We start from the raw sequence: 13181 nt of genomic DNA on the forward strand, positions 1-13181 counted from the left end.
ACTCTCAATAAACTAGCTATTGGTGGGACAAATCTCAAAATAATAAGAGCTATTTATGACAAACCCACAGCCAATATCATACTGAACGGGCAAAAACTGGAAGCACTCCCTTTGAAAACTGGCATAAGATAAGGATGCCCTCTCTCACCACTCCTATTCAACATAGTATTGGAAGTTCTGGTCAGGGCAATCAGGCAGGAGAAAGAAATAAAGGGTATTAAGTTAGGAAAAGAGGAAGTCAAATTATCTCTGTTTGCAGATGACATGATTGTATTTTTAGAAAACCCAATCATCTCAGCCCAAAATCCCCTTAAGCTGATAAGCAACTTCAGCAAAGTCTCAGGATACAAAATCAATGTGGAAAAATCACAAGCATTCTTATACACCAATAACAGACAAACAGAGAGTCAAATCATGAGTGAACTCCCATTCACAATTGTTTCAAAAAGAATAAAATACCTAGGAATCCAACTTACAAGGGATGTGAAAGACCTCTTCAAGGAGCACTACAAACCATTGCTCTACAAAATAAAAGAGGACACAAACAAATGGAAGAACATACCATGCTCATGGATAGGAGGAATCAATATTGTGAAAATGGCCATACTGCCCAAGGTAATTTATAGATTCAATGTCATCCCCATCAAGTTAACAATGACTTTCTTCACAGAATTGGAACAATACTACTTTAAAGCTCATATGAAACCAAAAAAGAGCCCACATTGCCAAGGCAATCCTAAGCCAAAAGAACAACCTGGAGGCATCATGCTACCTGACTTCAAACTATACTACAAGGATACAGTAACCAAAACAGCATGGTAATGGTATCAAAACAGAGATACAGACCAGTGGAACAGAACAGAGCCCTCAGAAATAATACCACACATCTACAACCATCTGATCTTTGACAAACCTGAAAAAAAAAAAACAAGAAATAGGGAAAGGATTCCCTATTTAATAACTGGTGCTGGGAAAACTGGCTAGCCATATGTAGAAAGCTGAAATTGGATCCCTTCCTTACACCTTATATAAAAATTAATCCAAGGTGGATTAAATACTTAAAACCATAAAAACCCTAGAAGAAAATCTAGGCAATACCAGTCAGGACATACACATGGGCAAGGACTTCATGACTAAAACACCAAAAGCAATGGCAACAAAAGCCAGAATTGACAAATGGGATCAAATTAAACTACAGAGCTTCTTCACAGCAAAAGAAACTACCATCAGAGTGAACAGGCAACCTACAGAATGGGAAAACATTTTTACAATCTACCCATCTGACAAAGGGCTAACATCGAAATCCACAAAGAACTTAAACAAATTTACAAGAAAAAATCAAACAACCCCATCAAAAAGTGGGTGAAGGATGTGAACAGACACTTCTCCAAAGAAGACACTTATGCAGCCAACAGACACATGGAAAAATGCTCATCATCACTCCCCAACAGAGAAATGCAAATCAAAACCACAATCAGATACCATCTCACACCAGTTGGACTAGTGATCATTAAAAAGTCAGGAAACAAGTGCTGGAGATGATGTGGGGAAATAGGAACACTTTTACACTCTTGGTGGGACTGTAAACTAGTTCAACCATTGTGGAAGACAGTGTGGTGATTCCTCAAGGATCTAGAACTAGAAATATCATTTGACCCAGCCATTACCACTACTGGGTATATACACAAAGGATTATAAATCATGCTGCTATAAAGATACATGCACACATATGTTTATTGGAGCACTCTTCACAATAGTAAAGACTTGGAACTGCCCAAATATCCATCAATGATAGACTGGATTAAGAAAATGTGGAACATATACACCATGGAATACTATGCAGCCATAAAAAAGGATGAGTTCATGGCCTTTGTAGGGACATGGATGAAGCTGGAAACCATCATTCTGAGCAAACTGTCACAAGGACAGAAAACCAAACACTGCATGTTCTCACTCATAGGTGGGAATTGAACAATGAGAACACTTGGACATAAGGTGGGGAACATCACACACCAGGGTCTGTCATGGGGTGTATGGAGTGGGGACAGATAGCACTGGGAGAAATACCTAATGTAAATGAAGAGTTAATGGATACAGCACACCAACATTGCACATGTATACATATGTAACAAACCTACATGTTGTGCACATGTACCCTAGAACTTGAAGTATAATAAAAAATAAAATAAAAATAACAAAATAAAACATAAAGAAAAAGAAACATGTTTGAAAATCTTGTATAATTACCATATTGCTCTATTTCATTTTGAAATTGATCCAATTGATCCCTTTGTTAGTCCTAATAATCTTCTGAGTCTCTTCTATTAAAGAATTAGTAATCAAATTGCATAGTTTTTTATGTAGACATTTAAAATGTCATAGCTCTCCAAATACGACCTCTGAGAACTAAGAGCAAAGAGTCCAGCTTAAGTTTTAATATTATATTGAAAACAATTCTTCTAGTTGTAATTGGCTAGTTATTGTAAAGCAGAAATAGTATTTCTAATGTTTACTTGAACATCCTGGTGCATTTGAGTCTATACCTGAAAATCCAGGTACATTTGATTGGAATTTTGATTAGTAAGCTCAGAGAATAATCCTGACTACCAGTGTTACAAGCTCTGTGTAAGGGAAGATTTTAGAATTTCAAGAAAATCATGACTGATTGGATTGTTCAAGCACATATAATATTTGGTTTTAGACTGGTTTCTTATATTTATAAGCCAGCTCTGTAAGTCTGGCCTTTATGTATTCTTAGAGCATTTAATTGAGACTTCATCTATCATTTAAACTCACTTGCAAAGAACTCATCTAGATAAAAGAATTGTAACCTAACTAATTGCATTAAAGTTTGGACAGAATCATACTATTAGGTTTACATAGGGTATGGACTAATAGGTCAGCTTAGATTATACACATGGATTCGTCTCATAAGATGTATTCCCCCAATGTGTTTACTACCAACGAGTGTTTCAAGTTTATGCTAAATTCTTATTTTATGTGCTTAAAAACTGTATGAGAATCACAAATCAACAAAATATAAACTTTAATCAGAATATTTTATTAACTGTTCTAAACTAATATGGGAAAAGATAAAAAAAAAGTAAAAGTTAAATTTCCAGATGTTATTTGTTTTGAATATAAAATTGTTCATTGTTCTGCATTCTGAATTTAAAAACCCAAACCCCTACACTGGAGTCATCATATTAGGAACCGGTAATTTTCAATACAACTGTAGCAATGCATTTTGATTTACCCATGAAATTTTGAACTAAATAAAATGTAATTAGAATAAATACATTTAAAATACTTATATGTTTCCAACAGTTACTACAATACAAAGCATCTTTTCTATACTTGTAAGTAGTCATTTCGAAGAAATATTTGTTTTTGGCTGTCAAATATATATAGATAATATAGAGTCAAAACTGAAAATAAAGTGGGCATTATGGAGGTTTGTGAATGAATCTTTCAGTTGGCAGCGTATGGCTGCACAGCCTGTGTACTGCACAACTCCAGCAGGGTACCATCTACCTGAATTGCACCATCAATGGTGCCCTGAAGTTTCACAACAAGGCAGCCCTCTAGCAGTTTTTCAAGTAAGCCACTGCCCTTACTCACTTTTCTTCTCAATACATTATTGGTCATGCAGCCTCTCATAGAATGGTTATACTTTTAAAACTATATGAGGTTCGTTTCATTCATAGAAATTTCAAATATTCACAATTCCAAATCCTCCATATTTATTTCATTTAATAGGAAAACCATATCTTTTAAAACAAATGAATTAATCCCCCATGCACTACACTTTGATATCTCTTCCTGTTTATTAAATGTATACATAACCTCCAATAACGTCATTAATTTTCATTTCATTCTTGAGAAAAAACACTGCATAAACTAGTTATTGGAAAACGATTTGTTGATGTTATTCATACTGAATAAGACTTTCCAATAAGTTGCTCTGATGATTCTATGGCATTTTATATATAATGACCTTGCTATTTCTGAAAGCAGAATTAAAAATATTTGAAGACAGAAATCAAGGAGTTTCATTTCAAATACCAGTTTATTCATGTACTCATTTCATAATGTGAGGTTATTGAATATGAATAAACTCCAGTCCTTAGCCATAAAATGGGAATATTTATACTTTCACAGGGCTATTTGAGTAATAATTGTATGTACACGAAAGACTAGGTGGAGCTGAATAAATGTTAGTTTTCTTTATCATTCCTTTATCTTACACAACAGCATTTTCAATGGAATAGCAACTAATAAATGATTTACTTTTTAGAGTAAGTAAAAGTAGACATATTTTTATGAAACTACATTCTTAACACGTAAGGTAGCTAAAATCCCAAATTAATATTCCTCCTACTCACTTTTTCAGGATTACTAAGAATAAATAATTCTACAAATTACAATCATGTTCATTTTATATTTCTTGATTGTCATGATTTTAGAAAATTAGCCATAGAAACAAACTTGTTTCTTAATCAAAATTAAAACTTTTTTTTCTCTTGGAAAACTCCAAGTATTTCACTGGCTTGAAATTGCACGTTCCTTTTGTTGTTGTTGTTGTTGTTGTTGTTGAGGTAGGGTCTCACTCTGTTACTCTGTTGCCCAGGCTTTAGGGTACAGGTGCCATCTCAGCTCACTGCAGCCTCCAACCTCGCCCTCCTGCCTCAGATCTCTAAGTAGCTAGGACTACAGGCGTGTACCACCACTCCTGGCTAATTTTTGTATTTTTTGTAGAGACAGGCTCTTACCACGTTGCACACACTGGTCTCGGACTCCTGAGCTTATGCAATCCACCCACCTTGACCTCCCAAAGTGCGAGGATTACAGGCACGAGCCACTGTGCCCAGCTGAAATTTTTAAACTCATTTATTAAACTTTCAAAGTTAACTTTAATTTTATAATGTGAAAGTTATTGTTTAGAAAAACATCATTATTTTCCACATTATGCAACTGTAGTCTTCATTACAGTTTTAAGTAAACCTAGATTAAATAACCTCTCATTCCATCCTATTTTTGAGAGAGAGCACTCTATATATAGCAGCTATATAGAGTATCTATCTATCTATCTATCTATCTATCTATCTATCTATCTATCTATCGCTACAGTAAATAAGAATTTCAGGAAAACATTCTAAGATGGAATATTTGAAAAAATCGCCATATAAATTAATGGTTACTTTTTAATAAAATTACTTATTGAACTAAAAGAATACACAAAAACGAAGTTGTATCATATCACTAGCACGCCTTCTCAGTTACCCTGAGAACTTTTGTAACTTCTAGCAATTAAAGTAATGAAATGTTGGCTAAGAGTTTACCCAAACCATTCTAAGTGTTAGAGAAGTTGTATAAGCTCTTTTACTAGCTTAGGTACCATTTATTAAACTATTTCTGCTATGCACTAAATGAATTAGAGTGTAAATCTTCTTATGGCTATACAAAAATTAACACTTTGGGAGAATGCTGCTCTTTAAATGAAACATAAATAAAGTAAAATTTTGCTATGGGTACCTTTAATCAATCTTACAAATATTGCTACAAACCCCAAGAATATTCTAAGATAAAAGTATTTATCTATTTCTGTAGATGAAGCATTCAGAGTTATTCAGAATATTTTAAATGTTTTTGTGTATAGACACCAAAAATATGCTATCATAACATCAAAAAATAAGAATAAAAAACTAAAATAACATTTGTCATCATAAGAAAAGAGTCTATGACTACATGTATTTTTCTGGCAGTTTAGCTGGATTTACTACTTTTTATTATTTAAATTATTTAAATGCACACTTATCATTAATACTAGGATGGAGGCTTTTAAGAGTATTTAACTTGAAAGCACATATGTAACATAGCCAACAATGTGTGTTTGTGTGTGTGATACATATTTTAATACAGTAAATGTATTTTTTAAACTTTTTTTAGAGTGGTTCATAAACAGTTAAGTTACTGTACTCAACTAAAGAGTAAAAATAACTTTATTATGAATGCTCTGGTTCACTCAACTTATTTAATACGATCACAAAATAGAACATTAAAACTCCACAGTATAGTGATAAAAAACTCATTATTTTACATTGTGGGCAAAGCAGATAGCAAATTAATTTTAATGATTACTTTTAATATCTATGTTCTTATATCTCTATGTGCCTCTTGGTGGTTCATAATGGAAACTATAATGCAGTGCATTAATATAAAATATTAATTACTATTTTTCATCTTATTTAGCATGTGTTGCATCTCTGGCAGAGTTGTTTGCTCAACAAGCTGCTTATTTGCTCTTTTATTAAACACTTGAATTACAAAAACGTATATAAAATGAATGAGCATAGTGTACTGTTTTATTATCGTAAAAAATAAGTAAAATTTGACATGCAGGTCAACTATTTGCATCTGTAGGGGTCTCATCTTTTACCTTGCTGTCTCTGGAAGCAGTAGCACCATTCATTGTTAGATATTAAACTGTCCTTGTATGTGTCACAAGAATTGAAGAATGCCTTGGTACACTGTTCATTCTTATCAAGGTAAATGCTTCTGAGCTCTGACTGGTCCAATAGCAGATCATAGTTTGTATCAAGTCTGTTAAACATCCAGCCAAGTGAGTCCTTGCAAATTGGCAAGATACTGGTATCAAATCCTAAAGGCAAAGAGAGAAAATGACTAGTTAAATATGAAAGACACCATTAGCAGAAAGCAAAATAAGTCAACATAGCAGGTAGCTAGTGTGGGATATCTAATGAATAGTCAGAGAAGTAGAGCATTAAATTCATCATGAGTAATTTGTTTCAAATTAAAGTGGATATAGTAGTTTCTACATTTCAGGCTGGTTGTGAGAATTAATTAATCAGAAAGCATCTGGTACTAATTAGTCATTCATTCAATGGCAGTTACCATTATAATTATATATTATTTATATTACTTTACTGATCAAATGTCTTTAAATAAACAGTATATCATGATAAGCATCTCATTAGATATATGTAAATATTATTTTAAAATATCCTGTAAACAAAAAATAAAATATATATTATTCACAGAACTGAAAATAATATCTTAAAAGCATACTTTACACAAAATGAGTAATAACTTTAATAATGCCCTATATGTTGGTCACTCTGCTATTTCACATAAACCTGTTGACCAGAGAAAGAATAGTCATCACGTAATTTATACAGCTACTTGGTCTCCTGCTTCCCTCAAGGAAATTTTACAAATGCAAATGTGTTGTTATGGGAGGCCAGATGGTGCACTGGATAAAGCAGGTATAGAGAAATGATGGAACTGGGTTTGTATTCAAGCTACACACTATTCCACATGGGTAACCCCTGGTAAGCTGCAGACCTCACTAACCTCAGTGTCCTAAATAGCATCAGATGCAATGCCAGTGTTTTGAACTATTTTAAAAATTTGCTTTTAACAATTCTTATTTTTAGGGATTCAGTGAGCTCTAATTTGTATGTTGCTCATCTAGTTGTTGTTTAATTTTCTCTTTCCTACTCATTACAAGTGAAAGTAAACTAATAACTCAGTTACTTGCATGGAAGAGAGGATATATTGGAGACATGGGGACTTATGAAAACAGTATCAAAAAGATGTAATCTTCAACAACAGGGTTTGAAGAGTAGTTTAAAGATTCATGAGTGCAATTCTCTCAGATTTTGTAGCTAATTTTATGTTCTAGTAATACAAAATCTATTTTGATAGTTTTTTTCTTGTTATACTTTGAGTTATAAAAATGATAGAAATAAAAATATAAATACTCAGGATTAAAAATTAAATTGGAGATTTGGGGGCTTGAAAAATTTATAATTTCACAGACTTTTGGGAATTTGTTTTATTATTTTTCAGAAGTTTAATGCTATCTGTGAATCACCATATTAGAAAATGGGAATACGTAGGTGAAAGAGGTAGTTCTGGCATTTTCATAAAAGTTTAGAGAAAGAATTGCAGTGTTTATTTTTTTGGTGGTGTTTAAATTCTCTTTGTAAAATTGTTTATAGAATCAAAACAGAGTTATCCTACTCAAAGAAACAGTAAATATGAATTCTTTATTTCCTATTTACTGTGCAAGCGCTTATCTTGGTTCTGGAAATGTAAGGTTAAAAATGTAGATTATGTCCCTATTACCTTGAAGCAAATTTTTAAAACAGCATATTTTGAGATATTGGTTTAAACTACTCTTATTACCAGAAGTTGCCAAATGCTCAAGGATTACATGAATAAAGCAACCTTCGTGTGAGATTTCTGGTGTGCCTTTGATCCGAAGTATACAAGGGTCTACATAGAGAAATGACCATCTCTTTCCAAAATGAGTATCTGTTATCTATCTTATGTCTGGCAGGAAAAGAGCACTGAGGAAAGAGAGATGGGTATAGCCAAACAGATGAAAGACAAAAACTTCTCTGGGATTCAGCCAATTCTGAAAGGTCAGACTCAGTTTGGAGGATGCAGAAGTAGATGAGATATGTGCTACAGGGTTTTGTAGGTTGAAGGAACTGCCCAGAGAAACTGAGCAGAATAGCATGAGTTAGGGATTTGCCAATTAGGGTTTTCTGTCTGGAGACTATATGCAACATTCTAACTAGAATGTCTAGAAATGAAACATGCAGTGAATGAAACAAAACCCATGCTGGATGGTATTAAAAGCACATTGGACACCCGCAGAAGAAAAAAAAATCCTTGAAACTGAAGATATGTGAAAGACATTATCCAAAATAAAGCACATAGGAGAAAGAATATGATAAAGAAAAACCAACCATGAGCCTTACTGAGCTGTGGGACTATGTCACTTGCCTTAAGATATAAGACACTGGGGTCTCAGAAGAATACTCAAAGTGTGGGGGTTCAGAAAATTATATGAAGAAATAATGAATTACAACTTTTTGAATTTGAAAACTATTACAAATGCACAGATACAGAAAGTACAATTAACATCAAGTAGCAGAAAGAAAGAAAATGAAACTAAAGCATACCATAAACAAATTGGTGAAAGCCAGCATCAAAAAGAAAAACAAAACTTTACAAGTAGCCAGAACAAATACCGAAACAGGAGAAATTTTGTACAGAGAAACAAAGATGAGAATAGCAGCAAGCTTCTCTTCAGAGGCTATGAAGCCAGAAAACAATGGAATTATTTCTAAAGTGCTTAAACAAAGAAAAAAGCTATACCTAGCAAAATTATCTTTCAAAAATTAAGCTAAAAGAAAGACCTTCTAAACACAATGTAAAGCTGAAAGATTTCAAGAGTTGTTAAAATAATTTCTTGACAGAGAATGTAATAATACCACATAGAAATTTGGATCTACATCTAGAAATGAAGAGGGCCAGAAATGCTACATATATAGGTAAACATAGAAAACGTTTTTCACTTCATTTTAATCACTTTAAAAGCTAATGAGTTGTTTAGAGCAAAAACTATAACAAAGTACTGTGGAGTGTACGACATACATAGAATTAAAATGAATGAAACTAATAGCATGAAATGCCTGTGTGCTGGGGTAGGGAGCGAAGTGAATTCTGGCAAATTTCTTACAGCATATGTGAAGTGCTACAATATTATTTGAAGGTACATTGTGATAAGTTAATGATGTATACTATAAACCCTAGGGCAAAAATCAAAAAGTAAAATATAGTTAATTAACTATGTTAGTTTGTTATTGTTGCTGTAACAGATGACCAAGAAATTTAATACCTTAACATTAATTCATTATTTCATAATTCTGTAAGCTAAAAGTCCAACACAGATCTCAAAATGCTAAAATCAAGGTATCTGCAGTTCCTTTTTTGGGGCTGTGGCAAAGAACGTTTCTTTGTTCAGTGGGTTATTGGCAAGATTTAGTTCTTTGAAGTTAGAGTATTGGGGCCCCTATTTCCCTGATCACTACCACTGGAGGACAATTTCCACCTAGCCACCATCCATATTTCTAGGCGTGTGGCCTCTTACCTCATCTTCAACCATTTCTTCCACTTCCTTTACCATCTCATTTCTTTTTTAATACAGGTGGGAAAAGATGTCCACTTTTAAGAATGTATGCGATTAGATAGGGCCTATCTGGATAATCCAGGATAATCTCCTTATTTAAAAGTCAGGTGATTCATAAGTTTAATTCCATCTGCAATCTTAGTTCCATTTGCCATGTAATATAACAGGTCCAGAGATTAGAATATGAGCATCTTTGAGAAGTAATTTTTTGCCTCCCATCTAAACCAACTGTGGAGCTGAAATGTGAATCATGAAAAGATATAAAACTGATAGGTCTAATTGAAAATAAGGCAAGATGAGAGAAAAAAGAAAAAGAAAATAATAGCAAGAAAATAAAATAATAACAAGATGAAAGTTCTAAACACAACCGTATTGACAATCATTAAATTAATATGGTCTAATCCTTACATAAAAAGGTAGAGACTGTCAGACCAGACAAAAATATCAAACTCAGTGCTATGCTGCCTCTAAGAGACCCATTTTAGATATAAAAATACAGACTGGTTAAGAGTAAAATAATGGAATATTTAATCACAAAAGCTGGAATGGCTATGTTTACATAAGACAAATTAGGCACCAGAAAATGAGTTAAAAGTCTAATTTTCATTGTGGTGACAAGAATGAGATTTCAGGTTAGAACTTCAGTTTCCTTTTTATGTCTATCGATTTTGTTTATAAATATTTATCGTATAATATAATGTATACAATGCTATATATATTATACATAGTGACTGTATGATAGATTATATAAGTATAATATTACATTATATTTGTATTGTATTATATAGTGATGAAATGATAGCACTAGTCCAGAGCTCTCAATGTCACCAAATAGTAGCTATTGTCTAAAAAGTTCAGAATAAGAAAATTTTTCCCCAAATTTATTTCATTTTATATCTGTAGCATCAAAAGAATCATATTTGAAAGGTATACATATAATTTACAATACTGCAATCATTTAATAGCTAACATTCTTCTCAGCATTTATTGCTTCATCATCCTGATGATTCTTGTAACACAATTTTATTTATTGAGATATTCAAACTATAACAAAAATGTAAGCTTGCTCTATCTTTGAATTTTAAGGTAAATAGATTATTTTGAAGAATCCCCACATTATCTAGATGTGTGCATTAAGGCCTAGGTATATTAATAACAAACAAAGCAAGGTAGTGGCAGAACACAGTCCAATGACCTGAATCCAAGTTAGGTAGACATCCTCCACCAAACCATTATTATTACATTTCATCAAATTGACTTTTTACCAAGCATGCAGACTTAAATGAATTTCATTTATTTTTAAAATACAAGATAAACTCTGAGTTCTAATATGTCATGTCATTAAATACCTGTGCACATCATATGTTTAGAAATATTCTTTTATATTGATATATGAATTGTGGAATAAGCTTTCCTCAAATAGAGTGAAAAAAAGTATTGGAAGTTTAAATATACTTTTGTTTCACACTATATTGACAAAAACAATACTTAATAATGTATTTAAACTGTCAAGGATGTTTACCTGGTACATCATAAAATTATTTATATTAGCTGTTTTAAATTCTTTATCCCATAACCACTGTTATTTCTGGTAATATTTTCAGGACTTATATTTCACCTAAATGTAGACCATATTTTTACAGTTCTTAGCATGCTTGGTAAAATTGCAATGAAGAATATTCAGTCAAAATTGCCTCAAAATAAATTCCATAAAACCAAAGATTTTGAAGAAAGTCATGCAAAATCAGTATATTTATGGATCATTATAAATAATCTCATTTTATTTTATAGTCAGTCTTTAAAGTACCATGAAGATAATGCTATATAAGGAAAGTTAAACATAAACAGTAATATTTATTATTGATCCTTACTTTTTTCACATTTAAGATTTTAGAACTAGTGAACCAAATACTACAAATAATACAGTAGAATGTCAAGTGAACAAAAAGTACATAAAATATATGTTTAAAGTATGCAATGTTATCTGCTGTATTTCCAAAAATGCCATATTCCATACAGAATATGAAATAAAATTCCATATTCATTTCTTCTATTATGTTATTCTGAATGTGTCTATATTGTGTCTGAATTGCAATTTGACCTCGTAAGTATATCAGTGAAAACTTTTCTTTCCCTAAAAGACTCTGTTCAATTTCCAGGAACATACAATTCACATAATTATAATAATGGTGAAGAAATTACATATGAAATATTATCTAATGTATTAGCCATCTAATACAATCAAATCTGCTATTCTATCAAATTAGAAGAAAGGAAAAAACTAAGGGAAAATTTAAATTTATACAATTGAAATATGATATTATTGGGAAATTGATACAACAGAATATTCACAAGCAGTTTTTAGGAGTCTGAACATTACTTAAAATTAACTTTTAAATAATTCAGAAACAACATACTGTAGAGTTGTGCAAAAATTACTTTTAGAGTGAATTCAGATTGCTAGATATGACTCTAACTGCAGTCATGTTGAGGTTTCTTTCTGGTTTGTTTGTTTTTGAGACAGGGTCTTGCTCTGTCACCCAGGCTGGGATGTAGTGGTGTAATCATGGCTCACTGCAGCCTCAACCTCCTGGGCTCAAGTGGTCTTCCCACCTCAGCTTCCCAAGGATAAGACTATAGGCACATGCCACCATGCCTGGCTAATTTTTTATTTTTTATTTCTGTGTTTTGATAGGCTCACTCTGTTGCCCACGCTGGTCTCGAACTCCTGGCCTCAAGCGATTTGCCTGCCTTGTCCTGCCAAAGTTCTGGGACTAAAGTCATGAGCCACCATGCTTAGCTTCATCTTAAGGTTTCTGCCATCCCTTGACTTCATTAAAGTTACTTCTCAAATTATTGTTTCTATAAGGATCTCCTCTATTCATTACGATTATTTCCACAAACTTTTGTAATAATTTTTCTAAACGGAGGTAACCAACTCTCAAATCTTATAAGAAATATCATACCAGAAAATAAAAGAAAACCTTTTTAAGCAAAACCTTTGTAAATTATCTATATTGCAAAAGTCAAGTAATTATCATAAAGATGTTCAATATTTAAGCTAAAATCTTAATTCTGTTATGAGACTCTAACAAAGGTGTGAAAAAACTGATACTTTATTTTGCAGTGTAATAAAAGTAAACTTTTTTTTTTTCTAACTTACATGTTGTTTGAC

General features: G+C 32.4%; 1 protein-coding gene across 2 annotated transcripts in view; it reads right to left on the reverse strand.

The window, feature by feature from the left end:
- Positions 1-13181, reverse strand: part of SPOCK3 (SPARC (osteonectin), cwcv and kazal like domains proteoglycan 3) — a 487735-nt gene that overhangs the window by 13899 nt on the left and 460655 nt on the right. For both annotated transcript variants that reach the window (XM_030919322.1, XM_030919326.1), the window contains exon 8: positions 6440-6661. In XM_030919322.1, coding sequence (XP_030775182.1) covers positions 6440-6661 — 222 coding nt within the window. The remainder of the gene's footprint in view (positions 1-6439; positions 6662-13181) is intronic.

This window comes from Rhinopithecus roxellana, chromosome 2 (genome assembly GCF_007565055.1).
Source record: "Rhinopithecus roxellana isolate Shanxi Qingling chromosome 2, ASM756505v1, whole genome shotgun sequence".
Taxonomy (NCBI): domain Eukaryota; kingdom Metazoa; phylum Chordata; class Mammalia; order Primates; family Cercopithecidae; genus Rhinopithecus; species Rhinopithecus roxellana.